Here is a 22,875-nt window from a genome sequence, read left to right on the forward strand (position 1 = left end):
GAGAGAGAGAGAGAGAGAGAGAGAGAGAGAGAGAGAGAGAGACAGAAGATACAACCAGTAGGTGCTGCCCACTCTCTCCACCCTCTGTTCACATGATTAGTTTTCAACCTCCATGCTACAGCAGCTATATCTGGAAGCTAATCCAATCAAAATATTTTCAGAACTTCTTTTCTCTCCTAGTCTTGTGCTGATCCAGGCCTAAAAAACACAATATGCAAAATGCAGGACTGGATAGAGATGCTGACACCCCAGGCCTTCAGATGAACAGTCATGTCAGCTACTCTGCATGCAAGAATACCAGTGTGACCACTCTACCACCCCACTCCAGGCAGGCAATGGTCGTCAGTTACATCTGAGGGCCTGGTTATTCTGGGAATGAAACAAATCACAAATACTCCATTCTGAGAAGCACCTTGACATCCCAAAGAGTAAGATTCAGCTCTCTTCTTCAACCCAAATCTCATGTCACATCACTTCTTATCACCCCACTTTCAGCTAGCAGATCAACTCCAAAACCAATCTAAGAAGTACATGAATGGTATATGTATTTTTAAAATCAGCTTAAATTATTCATTCTATTGCCAAATTGTTAGTCTCAACAAACTCTTCACAAGAGTCTGACTACATAAATAGGTTCACAAATACTTCGAGCTTATGTATTGTACTTCATATAATCAACTCAACATCCCCTGAGGCTTTGACCCAAGAAACTATTGTGAATGTATGCTTTATTAGCTAATTTGAATAATTTTCTTAGCTAATTCTAAGAATTTCATTAGAATACACAAAATAAGCTACAATCGACCTACCTTACAATTCAAAGAGGTTAAGTCTTATAACGTGTCATAAGTCTAAAGATTGGGAATGTCAAGCAGTCAGAAGTGTTATTTTTCTCTATGACCCCAATTCTCTCTTTGTGGGGCAAGAAAAAGGCAACTGATTCTATCTGCTTAAGGAAAGATAGAAGAAAGCCCAAATACCCATTATTAATTTTCCCTCAGAGGAGGCACCATATTGAGGCTGTAAAAAGTATAGACTGTAAGAGTCAGGCCACCTGGGTTCAAATCCTGCTTTCACCATTTATTGGTGGTGTGACCTTGGGCAAGTTACTTAACCACACTGTGCTTTGAATTTTCATCCATAAAATGGGGATAATAATAATACTTCATAGGGCTACTGTGAGCAGTAAATGAATTAGTATATGTAAGGCACTTAAGAGTACCTAGCACATAATGCTATATGCATATCATGCTTGCTATCACCACTACCACTATCATCCCTAACTGGGTCTTGGAGTCAAGGGAGGTACTCTCCATCCTGCCATGATAGCCCCATAAGTTTGCAAAGAGAAATGTAATTTTCTACCCATCTGGCAATGCCACAACAGCATGTTTCACAGTCATATGCAGGCATAGTAAGAACTGAGACTCACAAAGGGAGACATGGAAGTCACGCACACAAGTGAAAAAAGCAGAGCTCTCAAGCCAGTTTCTCCCTCTTAAATGGAAATGGTCCCAGTGGTCAGAAGGAGTTTGTGCATGTTCCCACAAGTATCTAACTCACTAATATTTAAAACTAATATTTAAGCAAACTTTCTTTGCATTTTAAGCAAGTCTTGCAGTCCAGTTGAGAGAAAATATTTACTCTTTCTGCAGAGATTTACAGCCTTTACATACAGGTAAACAGAATGTCCTTGGACAATGATTTTTGACAATACTCACCTTTTCAAAGATTGGAATGAAGATTTTTTTAAAACTGTGTTTTTCCTTAAACAGAATCTCTTACTGGGAGGTTTTTAGATCAAGTATTAATGCTAAAATGGTAATTTATAAATTATACTTAGCATTTGAAAGCCCAGTGCCCACATAATGATACCATTGAGCAGCACATCTAAAACGATCCCCAGAACCCACCTTGGAAAACCGCAGCATTCTGAATAATTAAGAACTTGAGCTCCATACTCGCAGACTGAAGCAGTTGTTCCATGTTCAATCGTGCTGTTAGTTGGTATTTTTCTTCCATCTTTCTTGAGCAGCATGTTGGGCCCTTGGGGAGACATACTTGCAAATCTGATCCTGAAACAAACAAGTTTTTCGTGTTTTAGTAAGCAGAATATCACAAATATACATACTCACAAAAAAAGAGGTGAACAGGGCAAAACAATACATGTCTTTTAAAATACAGTAAAATCTTGATTATTCAAAATTAGTATTTATCTTAACTAATCCCTACTTTCTCCCAGTTATACTTATGACTGATTCTTGTTAAATAACCATTAGAATTAATTGCCTAGGTTTCACTCATAAATTCTGCATAAACTAATTTATAGTACCAAGCATACGTCATTGAACACCGATATTTAATTTGTCTGTTAAAAGATTAATCTACACTCCTACAATATATTTTTCTTGATTATAATTTATGAATGAGAACACAACCGAGAAGCAATTTTCAAAATTCCAGTTAGGATTTCCTAATGAAATGTATGTCAGGCCAACCAATGTTGCTTTTTGAGATAAATGAATAAAACATCAATATCATATCAAATCTTTGCTGTTGTTATTGTTTTAACTAAAGTCCTGGGGCAAGCTTCACAGAGGACATATCCAAAGAACAGTATTATCATTCAGGCTCTCGCCAAAATCCCTTACAACTCCAACATTCTAGCTCTATCACAAATGCCGGCCTCTTTTTCCTCTGAACTCCTGAGCTACTTCATTGCTACCTACCTTATAATGTAGAATGCTTTTTTATTTTTGCATTTCCATAAAAATTGGCCAAATGATCTCCCTGCTTACTCCAAAATTAGGGAACTAGTTACCAGAAGATGCATTTTTATTACAACATCTTATTTCCCTAGGAATTCCAGTTACTCATGGCTTTAATGTATACGAGTATGTCCAAGTTGCAAGTTCCTCCTCACATGACATCACTGTTGGAGTCCAGGGCATTGATTCCAAGCACTCCACTTCCCCCTCCTCAAGGGAGCTGCTGACAAAAGTAGGAAACGAGAGTACAGATAATACATATCCCCAAACCTAATTCAGCACTGCAATTTATAGTACTAGATAGAAAGGTGATATTTAATGTGTCAGAATACAGTCTGGGGTCTGGAGACACAGAATTCAAATTTATCTCCTATAAATGTCAATCTCACATACAAGCCTTAAACCGATTTTAAATATGATCTAAGCTTAAAGGCGTTATGATTATCTTCAGGGAAAAAAAACCCAGCGAGCTCTAGCTCACTATGTTCTTTCTATTTGAGGTTGCAAAATGCAATGCTATTCTAGGAGTAGAAACTGATTCAGTTTACTGGACCAAGAAGGGAAAGGGTCCCCTTAGGGAAGAGAGGCTAATCTAGATTTAAACAAGGTGGGTTGCAATACACATGTAGATATGAAAAAGGCTATAGATAGCAGATACTTTCCATATGCCCAGTTCCTGTCCCATTTAGCCAGGTTTTATTTACTTTCTTGGTAAACTGAGGCAGTGTGTGTTTGAAATAATCTGTATTTGAATACATTCATAAAATTAAATGTGATAGATAAAATCTTTTGTGGTTTTAAATGTCCATTGTTGATGAGTTCCAGTTTTCATAACTGGTAGGGTTTGGGTCAGCCGAGTGGCGCGTTGGTTAAGAGCTGGCTTGGGATGCCAAAGGACCCCGGTTCGGATCCCACATATGAGGGCCAGTGACACTGCCCTCTACAGCTAAGATGCTGAACAACAGCTTAACCTGGAGCTGGGCTGCCGGGAGTCGCTGGCCATGGCGTACACTGCAGCCCCTGCTGCAGTAGGTTGCCATGGGCTACCATGTGTAGCCAGCAGCCGCCATGAGCGGCCGTCCAGAAGCCGGCGACTGATCTGCCTCACCTGGGAAGAGTGCAATGATGGTGCCAACTTGGGCCAGTGAAGCAACATCCTCCACAACTAGACTGAAGAACAATAGGACAACAACTTGTCTGTTTCCCTTCCCCCAATTCCCCAGCGCTGTTCCCATCCTCTAATTCCCTAATAAAAATATTAAAAAAAAGAAACAAAACAGAAAGAAATAAAGAATGTAGAGAGGAATCCTCATCAACAAAACAAAGAATTACTCTGAGAACCGAATCTCAAGTGGGATGAACAAGGAGTAAAACCAGGGCCGGCCAAATGGCTCATTGGTTAGGAGTTGGCTTGGGAGCGCCAGTTCTGAGCAGCAGGGCCCCGGTTCGGATCCCACATGAGGGCCAGTGACGCTGCGCCCTCTACAGCTAAGATGGTGAACAACAGCTCGACCTGAAGCTGGGCTGTTGTGAGTCGCGGGTGACCATGTAGGCTGCAGCCTCTGCTACAGTGGGCTGCCATAAGCTACCGTGTGTGGCCGGCAGCCAGCTTGAGCGGCCGGCAGCCAGCGTGAGCTGCCAAGAGCCGCCACGAGTAGCCATTCAGTGGCCAGCGACCGATGTGCCTCAGCCGGGAAGAGCTCAATGATAATACCAACATGGGCCAGTGAAGCAACGTCCTCCACAACTAGACTGAAGAACAGGGCAGCAACTTGTTTGTTCCCCTTCTCTGATTCCCCAAAGCTGTTCCCCTCTCCCCAATTCCCCAATAAAATCTTAAAAATTACAAAAGAAGTAAAACCAAGGACAAATGACTAAAATGACTAATGTACCGAGAATGGGTACATACTTGTGTGCATAAAAGCAGAAAGGCCAATTCAAGAAATAAGATGCAACCTACAAAAGACCTAGTAAATAGCAAAGCATTATTTAAGTATGTCAGGAACAAAAGAAGGTTAAAGGAAAACCACTCCTTTATTAGAAGGAAAGGAAAAGTGGTTGACCACCCTCATCAAAGAGGTGCTCACATTTTTTTTTTATAAAAATGGAATTCAGCTGGGAAATGGGAATAGAGATAAACAATATAGCCTGGGACGGAGATAAGGAGAGCCAAAAGGGTTTAACTATGTCGGATTTAACAACTTGCATGTCCATATGTTAAAAAAAAAAAGAATAAGAGAAAGAAAGAGAGAAAAAAGAAAGAAAGAAAAGTAACTGAAGTCGTTACAGAGCTGCTAGTTTCCATTTATTTGGGAGGATTAAAAAGTACCTTCATACTATAATCTCCTTCCCTAGATTTTAGTACCTGAAGAGCAGAGAATGACTCCTATTTCCTTTGAGATGCCCTGTCGATCCCATTCAGCCCTGTGCATATAGTGTTGAATTAATGAGCACTGCAGGCTGAGAACACTAGTAAAGAACTTTGTGTCTGTCTGATCTAAAAAGAGGGAGTGGCGACATATGACCCTGATCATTTTACATCTGCATGCTTAACTTTGATCTTGGAAGAGTATTTTAAAATACCACAAAAATCAATTTTCCAAATATCTTGAAGATACACAAATAGATGTCTCACTTGAAAGAACTCTGAAGCAATTTATTTCTAATTATTTTGAGACAATGTCTTGCTTGCATGTTGGGTCCAGTTCTGGGTCTTATACCTGAAAGGGGATATTTGAGTTATGGCAGCTTTTCTCTGGGGGATTATTCCCATGTGTATGCAAGCTGAACACCTTACCAGTTGCCTCCCCCTCCCAGAGGCTAAACCATAGGTGGCCCACAGAAGGCTCCCTGCAGATGTGTACTCTTCTGCTTGGCTACATGTGGTCTTGCCTTCTTTTATTTTTTTTTTAAAGATTTTATTGGAGAATTGGGGAAGGGGAACAGACAAGTTGCTGTCCTTTCGTTCTTCAGTCTAGTTGTGGAGGACGTCGCTTCACTGGCCCATGCTGGTATTGTGATCATTGCGCTCTTCCCGCATGAGGCAATTGGTCGCCAGCCACTGGACGGCTGCTTGCTGGCTGCCAGCCACTCATGGCAGCTCACAATAGCTCATGCCCACTGATGGCCAGCCCCACTGCAGCCTATGCCGTTGCCGGCGACTCACGGCAGCCCAGCTTCCAGGTCGAGCCGCTGTTCTCCATCTTAGCTGCAGAGGGCGAAGCATCACTGGCCCTCATGTGGGATCCGAACCGGGGCCCTGCTGCTCAGAGCTGTCGTCCCAAGCCAGCTCTTAACCAACGCACCACTTGGCTGGACCATGGTCTTACCTTTTTGATGTGTATCACAGACTCTTTCCTCTGGGCCCAGTTCTTGCTCTATTTTGCCTCCATTCAAGGGCTTGACATTTCATACTATTCCTGGTTTCCCTTAGCCACCTCCCCCAGGCCTGGAACTTCAGTTCCTCTTTCCTGTGCAGTCACAGGCTCACAATCATTCAGAGACGCCATTCCAGGCTGAGCCCTGCCCCTAATTGGAAGAGGTCAGTGAATAATGTATATGGGGCTGTTTAAATGTATCCGTTCTATTGGATTTTATTCCAAATCAGTAAGTATTAACGGCCTCAGCACCATGGTAGGCACTATGGTAGGCAGGAAAGAGCAAAAGTACTTATGACCCCTCTTATCAAGTTGCTTATAATTTAGTCCTAGCCCCACCACTTGATAGCTATGCAAGCAAAGGTAGGTTATTTAATCTCTACATGGCTTTTTGTCCTTATTTAGAAAATGGGATTATCAAAAGCACTTACTTTAGAGAGTTATGGTAAGGATTGAGTAAGATGATGCATGTAAAGCTCTTAGCCTTCTTGGTATAAGGTAAATATTCAATATACGTTAAGTAAAATTAAAATAAAAAATAAATTCATGCTAAGAGAGACCAGACTTTCACACACAAAAATAGCTAGAGAACAGTAAACGTTGGTCTATGGTTAGGTGACGAAACATGCAGTATATTTTCTGAGACAATGGAAATAGTCCATATTTTAATTAGGGTAGTGGTTACATGAATATATACATTTGTCAAAACTCATTAAATGTTTCACTCAAAATGGGTGCATCTTATTGTTTACAAATTATAGCTCAATAAAGTTGATTTTTTAAATATGTAATATGGACAACATTTGCTAGATAAGGGAATGCTCACCAGAGGCTCTAGGGGGCAAAGACTTCCAGGAGGCAGTGGGACTTGAACTAGACAGTAAAGAATGGGAAGGATTTAGAGAGGCCAACGGGTGAAATGTGTTTGACACCAGTGGAGTCATGGGCAAGACTAACCTGCCTAGAGAGAAGCAGGAATCTAGGGAATAGCTAGCTTATCAGGTAAGACAGGCCAGAATTTGAAGGGCCTTGAATGCAGACAGAGCCTGCGGGCTTGACCCCATAGGCAATAAAGAACCACCATTGGTTCTCAAGCAGAGGCACTCGATGAAGAGTGCTATTTAGGAAGATTAGTCTTACAGACTGAAATTGGGAAATGGAATAAATAACCCCTCAAGGTCACTTCCAGTCCTTCGATTCTCTAATTAACTTTATTATGTTCTATATGTTGGTTATTTTACTAGGCTGCAATTTTAGCTAATGACTATAAATTGTCAAATATCACATTAAAAAACACATTAAAGAACAGAAATATTAATGTAGACCTTAATCCTTATACTTCCCTAAGAGCAGATAGAACATATTCAAACAGCAACAGAAGAGAGTGAATCGTCAGGGCTCAGTAACAATGAAAATTGAAATCTTTCCAATGTATATATGATGATTTGACACATTTCATTGCCAAGGTCTCCTTTATGAATGCCAGATTACTTTTTTGCTAACAAAGGTACATTATGCTAAAAATAATAACATAATATTGTCATTAAAGTAATATTAAGCAAATGAATGAATGATATCCAAAACTGGTTGCTTCATGGCTTGTAGGGAAAATAATAGATGCCTTTTAAAATTATCCAAAGGATTAAGTGCAGTTTGCTCTACTAACGAACTAAGAAGAAAAAAAAACCATATCAGGCATTTTTAAAAGGTTTTTTATAAATGGAGGACAAGTCAATTTGCCATCCAAAAATATTAGCTAATTTCCTCAGCATATAATAGTGACTTGCTATTAGAACGGTACCTTTTCCACTAATTAATCATTATCTAAATCAAATCTTACACGCTCATTAATTTCTTACTAATCAAGATAAGAATACAGATGAAAGAAATGGCTGCATTTGAAACTGGTAGGGAAAGTGGTGATTGCTGGTGGAAGAAGTCAAACTAGGGAACCCAGCAGAAGGTTACCCTTCTGTTATTTAGCCTGAAAGAACATGACCTTGCAGAGGGCGCACCTGGGTATCACAACCTCAGACTTTAAATCAAAGATCATGCCTGGGGCCACCATTGATTCTGCCTGTGTAAAAAGCAGGTCAAAATGTCACTACCACACTGGAGTACTAGGAGTTTAAAGCAACCCTGGAGATAAGCCATTCTCTAAGCCTGAGAATTAAAGAATGAATTACCTTTATCTCTACTGCCAACTGTCAATTAACTGCATATCATGTCATGCCCAGTAAAGGTTGAATCCCTAGATCACTATCCTCTCTCACAAAGAGGTTCTTTCTGGACCACATTCCCAACCAGCAGTCAACATGTGCTTTGGGAATACGTACTCAAAGATTACATTCAGCCTGCCAAGGTGGTGAATGATTCACTCATCCAACATTTACTGAATGCCTACTTTGTGCCAGGGTCTATGTTCAGCTCAAGGAGTATAATAATGAACAGGGAGTTCACAGACTAGTCCAGAAAATGGGCTCCCGAATTAACTAGAAACTAGAAACCTCTACGTCATTATGGACACCTCCCCTATAACCAAATGTCACTAATCCCACTGGTTCTGCTTAATTTTTTTAAGGATTTTATTGGGGAACAGCGTGCTTTTCCATGACCCATCAGCTCCAAGTCAAGTAGTTGTTTCAATCTAGTTGTCGCAGCTCAAAGACCCATGCAGGAATCGAACTGGCAACATTGGTATTATGAGCACTGCACTCTAATCACCTGAGCTCACCAACTGCCCCTGGTTCTGCTTTTTAAATGTCCCTCATCATTCCCCTCTTTTCCATATCTGCCTTATCACCTCATCTCTTTTCACTTGGACCAATAGAACAGCCTCCAAACTGGCCTTCCTGCCTTTACACTCCCCTCCACGCAAGCCCCAGAGAGGTATTTCTAAAATACCTATATGATCACATCGTTCTCCTTTAAAAACCTCCAGGAAAAATGGAGCAAGGTCACAGGGGTGTGAAAGTTGGTGGTATATTGGAGCACTACCAAGGAACCTGGTAAGGCTAGAGGAAAAGTGATCTGGTGGGGAGTGACAAGGGCTACATGAAAGGGAGCCATAATAGCCCTGCGACAAGATGATTCCTGGTCATCTTTGGTTGTTTTCTGTTTGTTTTATATTTTCCAGTTTTACTGAGGTATAATTGACTCCTAGTTATCTTTGGATTGGATTCTCACAGGAGAGAGTGTTTGCAGGAGCAGGAAGAGATGTACTCCACAAGCTTCCTGTCCTTTGAATTCCCATAGCACTCTGTATCTTTACAAAAACACTTCTCACGCTCTCTAACTTACAATCATAGTTATATTTGCATGCCTTATCGCCACTAGATTTAAGTTCCTTGATGGAAAGACCCTTGACTGACTCATCTTTGTACCTCAAGAGGCCCACTGAGGTATGGGCTTGATGCTCACTCCTCTCACTTGGAACCAATGCCAGAACTTCAAGAGAGTTCAGTTTTAAACGAACTAGATCAGGTTAATTGATACTAGCAGAGCAACTTTTAGAAGACCGGTACTCTATTGCAGGGAAAAATGACAATCTCTCTCTTTCCCTTTCTTTCTCTTTCTCTCTCTCTCTCTCTCTCTCTCTCTCTCTCTCTCTCTCACACACACACACACACACACAGTGTATTTAGTTAGATGGGGGGAACCACTAATAAAAACAAAATTGTTTTGGAGAACAATGCCAGCTACTCTGGAGTTGGAATAAAGATTCTTTCAGTTGAGAATTCTGCCAGAGGGACTAAACTAAGTCAATTTTCTTGTCTCTCCTAGTCACTCTTTCACTAATTCTTATTCTACTCAGATAAGTAACTGAGATCCTGTCTTTCAGGAGATGTATAATTTTTATTTTTCAGATACAATCTTCGAATATGCAGACCTGAAGCATAGCTGAGAATTTCAACACCCTCGGCCCAATCCAAGTGCAAGGCCTCTTTCCCTGTGTATGAAATCACATTGTGGGGAAAGAGTCCTTTGCTACCAAGACTAAAGTGTTATCTACTGTGCTACCAAATCAGCTGTGTGAGTTAACCAAACACCTTCTCAAATATGGGCCTAATTAAATGACCCCTAATCCATAGTCACTGAGCCCATTCTAGACTGGGCATTGGGAGGACACAAAAGAAGCAAAGAACTTGCTTCTGCCCTTCTAGGAAGGTTTTGTTAATAGCACTTGGCTATATACATGAATATGTACACATGGACAAGGCAAGGTCAACAACTAACTCAGCCTTTACAATGCTTCATCCCATGTGATAACCACATTCCCTTTGTCTCCAGAGGCTAACTAATGGCAGATAGCTTCCTGATGGGATGGCATGTAGTGGCAAAGGGAAGGACTCTGAAATCAGACAGACCAGGGTGTGAACCCCAACTTGGCCACTGAACAGCCGTGTGATCTTAGGCAAGTTACTGACTCTCTGAGCCTCAGCTTCCTGATCTATAAAATGGGGACAATAATACCTACCCCTCAAAGTGGTGGTGAGAATTAAACTCTTATTTAATGTTCTCCAAACATATGCCTCCATTTCCTGCTTCCTGCTTTGCTCACGCTATTCCTGTCCCTGAAGTGCTCTTCCCCTACCTTCAGCTATTAAAACCTTCTCATCTCATAAGGCACTCTCTCAAGTGTCTCTTTTAAGTGTCTGTCTCCCCTCCCCCAGCTACATGCCCCACCAAATAAACCCAATGAGCTGTCAACTCAGAATTTTCCACACACTTTGTAGATCTCATACTGCATTTTGCAATCTAGGTTTTATAGCTATTGGTATACTTGTTCTTATCCCTACTATTAAATTGTAAGTTTCTGTAGCCAGGAGCTATATCTTGGCCATCTTTGTATTCCCCGACATGGCATAATGCCTAGTATATGGTACATATTCAATAAATGCTTGTCGAATGAAGGAACAAATACTCAACAATGAGACCTTGTTCCCTATACATAGTAAGTTCCCTGTGTCTTCAAGCATTCAAGAATAATTTGGGTAGCAATATCATGAATACTACAGAAAGGACTCCTACACTCGATAGGAGGCTGGACCCTGTGACCTCCAAAGTTCTCTTCTCTCTGCATTTCCATGAAGGCCATACTTTAACTCACTAATCTCTTTATATACCAAGATTGTCACTGCCACATATGTTAGAACAGGTCTTTTTGTCATAAGCAAGTGTGACAGAATTTCTTCAGAGAATGTCTCACCTGTGATAACTATATATTTACCACTCTGCATGCAAGTTGTACCGAAAACTCAGTATACCTGGACCTAAAAGGGCAGTCTTGATTCGCAGATATCTCTGGCTTCCAAAATTCCCTATAGCTGATGTTTTAGCAAACCACAAAAGCTACGGTAAGTTGAAAGCACACCATCACCTTCAGCCAAATATCTTGTGAACAAGTTTTTCAGGTGGGTAACAAGCAACAATTGCCTTCCACGGCTAAAGTGTTTAGAAAAACATATATGTTTTAAGAAAAAATCCAGTTAAGACATAATGTCTATGCTGAATACGGTGGCCTATTCTGTTTCATAACTCTTTGTCTGAACCCAAGTGACTTGGGTAAGTCATTTTGCTCCCCAGGTCCTAAATTTAACCACTTAGAAAATGGGTTAACAGAAGTTGCCACCCACATCCCTCTCAGGAAACATGCTGAAATTTTACAACAGATTTTAAGCTTCCCTAGAGCAAGTTCCCTTTAGAGAACTCTGGTAAATTGGTATAATCTAAGAGGCCCAGAAAGCTCTCTTCTCTAGTAGATTGAATGTTGTTCGCCCCCCCCACACACAGACACACACACAAGATATATCCGTGTCCCAAACCCCAGAACATGTGAATGTGACCTTATTTGGAAAAAGGGTCTTGCAGATGTGACTAAGTTAAGGATCTCAGGATGAGGTCATCCTGGATTATCGAGATGGGCCTAACTCCAATAACAAGTGTCCTTATAAAAGACTCTCAGAGGGTAGACTCGGGAAGAGTAGAAGGCCTTGCAAAGACAGGGGCAGAGATCAGAACGATGCAGCTACAAACCAAGGAAGACCTGGAGCCACCAGAAGCTGGGAGAGGCAAGGAAGGATTCTCTTCTAGACCCCTTAAAGCAGCAGTTCTCAACCTTCCTAATGCCATGACCCCTTAATATAGTTCCTCATGTTGTGGTGACCCCAACCATAAAATTATTTTCATTGCTACTCTAATAACTGTAATTTTGCTACTGTCATGAATCGTAATGGAAATATCTTTTTGTTTTCCGATAGTCTTAGGCAACCCCTGTGAAAGGGTCGTTCAAACCCCGAAGGGGTCGCGACCCACAGGCTGGGAACCGCTGCCTTAAAGGGAATGTGGCCCTGCCGACGCTTTGATTTTGGATTTCTGGCCTCCAGAACTGTAAGATCATAATTTCAGTTGTGTTAAGCCATCAAATTTGAGGTAATTTGTATGGCAGCCCTAGACATCTATTAGGTTGTCGAAAAAGTCATGACGCATTTTTGCAACGAAAAACATAGAAAATATACGTCATGACTTTTCCGACAACCCAATAATACACTCCGCGCCCTCCCTCTACCCCACCTGTAAGTATTTTCCTAGTAATGTCTACATGTTTCATCGTGGGTGCGTTACTACTTCGGTTAAGCAATTTCATCAGGTGTTGTCTCAAAGTGCAACACGTCTTGAGTAATTCCCTAGTACCTCAAGGCTGAAGGGTTTACTTGGGATCTTCCTCCAGCACAGGAATGAAGGGAGGGAAGGTAATCCAGAACACCTGGATAGGGACTAGTGACAAAATCAAAAAGAAAAGATTTTTAAAACGATTAAAAAAATCAAAACAAAATTTTATCTAGGGTCAGCCTTGAGAAAGTCACATTGACAGAGCCCAAATGTTACTTTAACAGCAATAGAACCATATTACAAGAAGAAAGAAGGCTTGCAGAAGTGAAAAATAATTACATTGCCTCAGTCCTTGGCCCATATTCCAGCAAGTCTGTTAAAAGGGTGCTCCAAACAATGCAAATGCCTCATTCTCATGGCTCACATGCATTTGTTTTGTTATGCTCAACAAATTAGGCATATTTGGATACATGAAAAAAATTGTTTCAAGCTATTAGCAATTAAATAATCACAAAGAGAGCTGGGCAACAATGGAAGATGCCTATCAGTCTGGGCCTTCAGCCCAACCCTGGATTTGTAGGAGTCTCTCTTCACATTACACCTGCCCTAGCCTTCAGCACTCCCAGAGATACTGTTTAACCAGCTCCCAGGCAAATCTTTTGGATGCCCAATTGCCCTCACTGTTAAGATGCTTTTCCCAGCCCTAACGGCTAACCTAAATTTCAGTTTCAAGCCACTGCGCCTTGTAATTACATTCTCTGCCACTATAAATAATCTGTGCCCTCTATTTTATCTTTCCCTTTCCCGTATGATAGGAACCTGTGGAAAAGGGAGTCAGTTGCCTTGTTAGTACAACATACACACTGCACCTGAGCAAAATGCAACCAAAAGAAAATCAGACACTCTTGACCCCTGAGTGAGAAGCAGTGTTATTGATCTTTTCCTTTTTCCTATCCTTCAGCTGATCTGAATGTCTACACTGACATGCTCTAGTGCTGTGGCATTTATGCCATCTTGGGGAATAGCTGTGTAAATGCTCCAGTAATTTTATATATCTTCAACATACTGTTGTGTTAGAACTTGAGTATCTGAAGGACTGAGAAGGACAGATTTTCCTCCTCCTCCTCCCACCCTCATGTAATATGAATCAAAATCCTCACTAATTGGCCCTCCTCCTGCATGCTACTGAAGTCTAGACTTGGTGGCAACCCCTTTCTGTGGAAGAGATTTAATGAAGGAGAAAGTGCATGGGAGGGGAGTTGGCAGGCAAACCATTACAGAGCAACTATAAGAAACTTGGAGACACATGCTTTTTTAGTAAGCTGAGGTTGGAAGCTAAACGATGTTGTATCAAACAGACACACACACACACACACACACACACACACACACGTTGGTGAGTTCACTTTACCCTGAACCAAATGTTTCCTAAAATTGAAGAAAATCTAAGTTATTAACGCAACACATAAAAGACTTTTCAACAATGCTCAGTAATGATTTTTTCCTCCCCTGCTTTCTTCAGGAGCTATGGAAAACAAAAATAAATTACCCAAACAGGTGATTTGGGGATTTCCTTTCCATTGCCATGATTTCACTGAAAAACTCAAAAATTGCTAATAGTAACTTCATTCCCCTGTCAAACCATGGGTGATTCAAATACAGAGCTCTCCAGAGTCCAGTGTAGGCTCCAAGAGGCCATGGCTGGAGGGCTCCAGATCAAGCTGAACGAGCCAAACCTGGGTTCAAGGTCTCCCTATGTGCTGCTAGTCTTATATGACCGGCCTTCAGAGAGCCACCAGCTCTCAAGACCACAACCGTTTGGTTCAGAAATACCTGCATCATTTCGTTTTTACTTTTTTAAAAAAGGGAAAACTGAAATAAAGGAGAAATGTTGACACAGGACCTATAGAGCCAATTCTCCCAAACCGTGCTGACCATACATGTCTGAGAAGTGCTGGGTTCAAGATAACCGACGCTACCGTGAGCTGGGGCAGTGATGGGAAAAAGGTTGCTGCAATCACTGAGGCAGTTCAACTCGTATAGAGAAGATAACCTTCACTGAACAGGAAAATTGAATGCCCATGACCCCTGGCTGCTGAGCTGCATGCAGGATGCAGCATTCCCACAAGTTCAAGCCACTGCTCTTCCCATGACCTCCTCCTTCCCCTCAACAGATATGGAGACCCCTCCATGCAGGGTCCCCATCTGTCTACATGTCTGCCTCCCCAAGAGCAGGAAGAGTGGAGTATTTAACTTCACGTCCCCAACACCCCAGCATCTCACACATACTGGGTTCTCAAGGCTGGTTTGGGGAGTAATTCCTAGAAATGCAAAGCCCATCACAGAGTAATAATTAGAAACATGGCTCTGGAAGCAGACTAAGTGGGTTTAACTCGGTTTGTAATTTGACCTTGGACAAGTCACTAAACTTCTGTAAGCCTCAGTTTTCCCATCTGTAAAATGGGGGAAATAATAATACCCACCTGGTAATACTATTGTGAGGATTACATGGGATGTTGCCCATAAAGGGTTTAGCACAGTGCCTGGCTCAATAAATGTTAACGATTATTAGTACCGCCCCCACCACAGGTGCTCAATAAAAACTTGCTGAATTGAACGCACAGCAGTGGGAATGACTAGCAGATGTGAAGGTGGTCTAGGCTTTTTTTTTCCCACCTCACTATACACCAGATGACCTCTAAGAGTTTCTTTCTTTCTTTAGTTTCTTTTCTTTCTTTCTTTCTTTCTTTCTTTCTTTCTTTCTTTCTTTCTTTCTTTCTTTCTTTCTTTCTTCCTTTCTTCCTTCCTCCCTTCCTTCCTCCCTTCCTCCCTTCCTTTCTTCTTTCTTTCTTTTAGAAAAAGGATAGAATAGGGGCTAGTTAGGCTCTACTTTTGCTGATCTTCAGTTTTTCATTCAGGGCAGAAAACCAAGTCTGGCAAAGTCAGGCAGATGATTTTCTGAGAAATATGACAGGGCTATTAAAAACTTTAAATGAAAGTTGTATAATGAGCATGAATCTGAATACATTTAAATTTCCTCTAGATCCAGGAATTCCAGCAACATCCTTATATATTTTTAAAATGTGCTTTTGCAAATGTGAGGAGACGAAGGCCCTAAAAGATAGCAGACCTTCTACAAGGGTGGGAGTGGGGCGGGGATTCACATTGTCATGAAAATTAACCCGTGAAAATGCACTGGATTTTATTACCAAATGGATGCCTGAGGAGATTAATAGATTTTTAGGGTCTTTACTATCAAGAGAGCAACCTGCATGCCTGAAATAATTAAGAAGAAGAGACTCAATTATCTAGTAAACTGAAATTTCAAACCACCCTACTTACCTAAATGAGAAAAGCTGCTTAGACTAAAGTGTCATTACTTCTATTTAGACAAGCCTTAGCAAAGATATACACGGAGCTAAAGAATCGGATCCCACATTCTTCCCTAAGCCACAACAATGCCTGTTTATGTAAATAGGGTTTTCAATAACAGAGCGGACTCTGAAAAAAAAACATGTTTTCATTATTGTCTCTCAAAAAAACCGCAAATACAGAAGATGAACGTCAAGGGGCTTTCACATGATGGGCACTGAACACCCTAAAACTTTTATTCTATGTAAGTCTGAGCCTGGATTCCAAGTAGATCGAAAAAATAGGCAATGACTCTCCTCGAAAAGGTCTGAGGAGGCACAAAGGTTTCTCTGACTCGTGGCAAGTTGAGTACATATTTATTCAAAAACTCAGTTTAAAAAGAAGTAAAAGTAGCAGGAGATATCTATTTACCTTGACTTGGCAGCCCCTTCCATAATCTGGGCCAAAATATAAATATCATTGCCTCCACCATCATCACCATCTGACAATCAAACACTCCTGCATGACCATAACGACCTCCAGGCGCAAACTAAAAGCTCATTAAAGACTATATGAACACTCTTTATAGAAGAACTAAACAAAGACTGAAAGAACTATTAGCAAAATTAATTCAACTGTTCATACTTTTGACAACTATTACTATTTGTTTGAACTCAAGTGTCTAACTCCTTCACTGACAGGTATTGATGACTATAGAGATAGCACATATCCAGAGTTCTAAACTGACCTTGTAGTTTTTTGGTTCAAGAACTCAGGTTTTGACCTATACTCTGTATATCAGCCTTCCTGTTGCTGTTTAGGCAGCTGATAAGAGGCAGAAATCCTTCTTGCTCATTAGGCCATTAGCTGCTGTTAAGCAAAGGGCTAGGGATGAGGGGAGGGGGGCGCGGGGGTGGTGTTCAGTGGCCCAAAGGAATGTGCCGGAATCCACATATAAAGCCAGACCCGATTCGGGGTTAAGAATTTAACCTTAAAAGGCTGACAAGTCATAAATTTGCCTGAGGCTCATATATATGTGTGACTTTCACAGTTTATATTTCCTAGCCAGGACTCAAAGTCAAAACATGCCCCTGATTAATGAATGGTACTAATTGTTATTCCTGACTTGAGAACATTAGTCTTTACCCAAAATATTTTCTTAAAAAACACACAATCTCATACCTAAAACTCTCTGGCTTAAGGGAGTTGGGATAACTAGTTAGAAAAAAAAATAGGAAGAGGAGCCTCATATTATCTGTTACTGGGTGCTACCATTTTGATAATCAAGATTGACTCAAAAGCTTCCATTTCATTGTGTCCATCAAGCAAAGTGCAAAGGAATGCCCTCCAAATCTAAACATTTGAGATATAGCAGCCATCTGTGACTCTGTGCACAAAACCTGAGTTGGGGCAGTGGTGGAGGTGGGGAGGAGGGCTGAAATATCTTCAAGCACATTTTGTCTAACTTATCTTGTTAAATATTTATACGTAAGTGCATAACCTAATAACCTTGGCCAAGCTTGGAAGAGATAATAGATACAGCACAAACAAAAGATCCCCATAAGCGTAAAGACAAAGAAAAAATACCAAGGAATAGTCTAACTGGAATAGATTCTCTAACCTGAAGTCAAATTTGAAACTAGGACAATACAATCCTGCAAGTGAAACAATGTCCCTGAAATGTGATAACTTCATCAGGGAAAAGCAGGCTACAATTTGGTTAGCCTACAAGGTAAGTGTCGGTTCTGCCCCACACTAGCAGAGTTTTAAAGGGACTCCCTTAGCTTCAGAAAACGGAAAAGGCATTCAGTATAAGAAAAGAGATTTCTAAGCACAAAGATGCCATTTGCATTCATTGAGAATTATGACAAAGTGAGAGAGAATGCCCACTACATAGCAGTGATCTGAGGTACAAGTCAGATATATTTAACCTTGTCCTATCTGTACAAAAAGCCTTTTAAATACTCAGAATTCTTAGCAAGTGGAATGTAAATTCGTGGGTGTGTATTTTAGAGCTGTTCATCTCCAAACTAACTAAGGAATCGAATTTCACAATATCCCCAGAGAAGTAACCAGGTACCCAAACCAAATATGTGGGCAGAAATGGAAAGCCTGTTTTCTCTCCAGAATCACCGAGGGCAGGCGGATGTGGAGTAGGCAGAGGAAGATGGGGGAAGAGAGAGGAGAGGCGGAAATCAGGAGCTACAGGAAAAGGAAACAACTTAAAACTAAAATACAGAGGAAAATATAAAACATTCCACTCATCTATTTTTTTTTTAGGGAAAAAGAAACACAAAACCATCTAATAAATATAACAAACCATAAAACACCTTCTGTTCTAAATTATAACCAGTTGAGAGAGTGTGTGAGGGTGGAAAGGAGGAAGGTGATAAGGGAAGATGTGGGGAGCAGTACAACAGAGGATGAAGGGAGGCCCTTCAGTAGCTTTGGAGGTATACTGAGCCCCAGAAAGGGCTGTGATGAATGCACAGAGCACCCGCTGTTCCCCTTAGCTATGGGTGTCACAGCAACTTGGGCTACTTCTTATCATTACTCTCTAAAATGGTGATGAGCTTTTAGGGAGTTTTACCCAGATTCGTTAGGTGATAATATGTGTAATTTCCACTAGGACCTAACTTGAAAATAAAACTGGATATTGTCAAGGGGTGGATAAAGGAAGACTGAATGATTGAATGAATGCTGGTTCCAACATTACTTTCAGGCTTTGTGAATGAGGCAACCTTACTTTCTCAAAGAACAAAGAAAAGGCAATCTGACAGCTTTCGAAGGCCAAAAGAACCTTGAGGCACCGTTATTAAATTGACCCATAGCACTGGAGTTTTAAAGGCAAGAAACAACTTAGGTTTTAGAAATTAACACTTGTATAAAAACCTTTAGAATTCCATGGGGAGAATAAACCTTTATTTCAGAAATAAACTTTGAAGTTTGAAAGCAAAGCAGAAAAGCTCGTTCTGAAAACAGAAGGGGCTACTTGAAACAGTGAGCACAATTCTTCCATGGCTTTTTAAAACTCTTCAAATTTCCACTGTGACTTCTGGGGATGGCCAGAGAAGATATACCCCAGGATGCCAACAAAAAATGGGAAACTATTAAGTCCCCAGGGTAGAACAAAATGATCTCAGAAGATATTTACCTCTGGCCACATTAAATGAAGCCAAGGACTAAACTAAGGGTTCTACCCATTTGGGGGAACAAAGACTGTTTTCCAAACTAGTCACAAAGTTATTAGCAACCCACCAGAGATCTTGTAGGCTCTCTTTAGCCTATTCATTGTCACATTCTTATTCTCATATATTCTCTCCCTCGCCTTCTCTCCTCAACTCTATGAATCTCTCTCTCCCCTTCCTCTTCCCACCCTTTCTTCCTCCCTCACTCCCCCATACATTTCTTCCTTATCTGTCTCTAAGTCCACATCAATGAATGAATAGCTGAAGCATAGCACAACCTGAGAAATCAAAAGAACACTGATCTATCTATTATGTGCAAGACCCTCTCTTAAGTGCTGCAAGGTGCCTACCCTCAAGGAGTTTACACTTGGAAGCAGCCCTTTTCAAACTTTAATATGCACACAAATCACCTAGGCTCTTGTTTGAAAATACCAATTCTGATTCAGTATGTCTGGGATGGGGCCTGAGATTCTGAATTTCTTATAAGCTCCCAGGTGACGCTAATGCTACTGGTCCAGGGCCACACTTTAAGGAGCAAGGCTCTGGTGAGAAGGAAAACGCCAAGTACATAAATAATTACAAGAGCAAAAGAGAACCAAGGCCATAGAAGAAGTACAGCGACAGTAGGGTTCAAAGGGAGAGATGATCATGTCTAGTCATGGCGAATCATGCAGTGATTCATGAAGAAGAAGGCATTGCACTGACACCTTGAAAGATGGGGACAACAGTCAGGTAGCCTATAGGCAAAGGCTTGGAGGCAGACAACTATGGAGTTCTTTCAGTAATGATGTAGCAGCCTGTTATGCTTAAGTAGAAGGCACACATGCCCAAGGGGTAAGAGTGACAGACATGATGGAGGCAGACTTACAGGACTTAACCATTTAATCTGAATTTGAGATGTGTAAAAAGAGAAGTCAAGGATGCTTTCAAGATTTCAAGCCTGGGTACCAGACCAAGATGCTATCACCAGAAATATAGAATGTTGGAGAGAGGCAGGTTTGTGCAAATAGGAAAAGAAAAGAATGGATTCATTTTTGACTCTGTTGAAAGTGAAGCACTGGCAAGACTTCTGGATGGAGATGGCCAGTAGGCAACTGGGAAACAATGAACTGGAAAGCAAGGAAGAGGTCAGGATGGAGAGAGACATGGGGGTCATTCAAACAGCGAAGGTAGTGAAGTCAGGGGAATGAGTGTGGGAATGAATAGAGAGAGAACGGAAAGGGCAAAGGACGAGCGCTACTGAAACACTTTCATCTAATAACAGGTAGGCAGAAGAGGGCAAACAAGCAAAGACAGAGTCAGCTTTACAGTAGGAGGGGAACACACGGTAAAGAATGTCACAAAAGTCACATTAAAAAAAACTTTATTGGGGAACAATGCATTTTTTTTCCAGGACCCATCAGCTCCAAGTCAAGTTGTTGTCCTTCAATATTAGTTGTGGAGGGCACAGCTCAGCTCCAAATCCAGTCGCCATTTTCAATCTAGTTGCGGGGGGTGCAGCCCACCACCCTATGAGGTAGTCGAACCGGCAACCTTGTTGTTAGGAGCACGTACTCTCACCAACTGAGTCATCCAGCTGCCCACCGGCAGCTCAGTGGCAGCACAGCTCGGGCGCAGCTCACTGGCCCATGTGGGGATCGAACCGGCAACCCTGTTGCTCAGAGCATGCACTCTAATCAACTGAGCCATCTGGCAGCCCCGAGTGTGGGCATTTAAGTCAAATACTTTGTACCCAGACCATATTCCCTCCCCCTCATAATCCAATGGGTATACTGGAAATAGCATAAGCTAAGCTATGGAGTGAGACACATCTGCAGGCAAATCCAGGCTCCACCACTTAGACGATGTTTGGAAAGTAAACCTTTCATCTATAAAATGGAGATAACACCACCTACCTACCTTTCAGGTTTGCTGGGTAGATTAAATGAGAGATTAAATATAAAGCAACTGGCACATAGTAGGCACTCATTAAATGGTAGTTTCCATAATCTTCGTTTTTGGCCCTTCCAAACTATCCCATCAACCTGAAAGTGACCTCAAAAAATCTACTGGAGAACAAGAAGTTTCAAGCTTACATTGAGTGACAATAAAAAACCCTGATGAAGGCAACCTCTTAAACAACAGGGACATTAAAGAAATCATTCATTCCAGAGAAACAGACAATTATACAACCCTCTCCCCTTGCCAAACAAAAAACATTATATCTCCATAGACACTTAAGAAAAGATCAGCCCAATTACACAAGTATTCCTAGTATTTGCTTGGAACCACATGTTTCAGAGACTAGCCAGCAGGGCCCAGTCTGAAGTAAAATAGCGATCAGAGCTCCAAAAGCTACACACTGTTACTGATTTCATTCTCCACAGTGGGGGAATACTGGAAGGGGGCGGAACTAGAGGGGGCGGAACCGGAAGGGCCTCCGTGTTGGAACCAGGCAGGTCTATGAAACTCGGAACTTGCAGACATTCTATGAGTGGCTGCATTGTTTGTATGTAAGATATGTGAAAGCAAGGCTTTCATGACACAAATGTAAGTATGATTGTGAAAGACCACCCACTGCTAAGAGTAACAACTTTCAAACAGTTTAAATAACACACATAATTATGAATTATTGCTATCAAAAATCATAGAAATCTGATCCCTTGATTCTAATGTATTTCTCTACATAGAAATCTCTCTCTCTCTCTCTCTCTCTCTCTCTCTCTCTCTCTCTCTCTCTCTGTGTGTGTGCGCGCGCGTTTGGTGGTATATTATCTTATTTGCAAAGTCTTGGACCATGACAACATATACTCATACTTTCTCTTAATCAAGAGAGCTCTTGAAGTCTTTGGCAGTTTTTTAAAAAAATCACCAGATGTTGGCAAAATACATCTTAAGACATGTCACATGCAAAACCCTGGAAAATATCATCCACACCCATGACTTCCAACTTGAGCCTATATACTGATGAGTCCCAATTATGCTTCTCCTGAACTCCAGAAGGATATATATACTCTTCCACAGTGATCTCATCTATTCCCAGAGTTTCAATTACCATCTATATGCCGATAATGTCTAAGCATGTATCTATTGGGTTGTCGGAAAAGTCATGACGTATTTTTTCTATGTTTTTCGTTGCAAAATGCATCATGACTTTTCCGACAGCCCAATATAACCCTGATTTCTCTCTCTTCTATGATCTAAAATGCAGCCTCAACTACCTAGCAGAGATTTCTGCTTCAATGATCAAAGGACCCCTCAAACTCAACCAACTCAAAACTAAACTCATTATTTCACCCTTTAAAAATATGTTCCTGGGCCAGCCGAGTGGCGCGTTGGTTAAGAGCTGGCCTGGGACACCAGGTTCGGATCCCACATATGAGGGCCAGAGACACTGCCCTCCACAGCTAAGATGCTGAACAACAGCTCGACCTGGAACTGGGCTGCCGTGAGTCGCTGGCGAGGGCGTAGGCTGCAGCCCCTGCTGCAGTGGGCTGCCATGGGCTACCGTGTGTAGCCAGCAGCTAGCGTGGGTGGCCAGCAGCCACTGTGAGTGGCCGTCCAGAAGCCGGCGACTGATCTGCCTCGCCCGGGAAGAGC

At 41.5% G+C, this 22,875-nt stretch overlaps 1 protein-coding gene across 1 annotated transcript in view; it reads right to left on the reverse strand.

The window, feature by feature from the left end:
* The window catches only part of GPC3 (glypican 3), a 480,497-nt gene that overhangs the window by 447,698 nt on the left and 9,924 nt on the right, over window positions 1–22,875 (reverse strand). The window contains exon 2 of the mRNA XM_019661231.1: window positions 1,914–2,075. Coding sequence (XP_019516776.1) covers window positions 1,914–2,075 — 162 coding nt within the window. The remainder of the gene's footprint in view (window positions 1–1,913; window positions 2,076–22,875) is intronic.

This window comes from Hipposideros armiger, unplaced genomic scaffold (genome assembly GCF_001890085.2).
Source record: "Hipposideros armiger isolate ML-2016 unplaced genomic scaffold, ASM189008v1 scaffold_341, whole genome shotgun sequence".
NCBI lineage: Eukaryota > Metazoa > Chordata > Mammalia > Chiroptera > Hipposideridae > Hipposideros > Hipposideros armiger.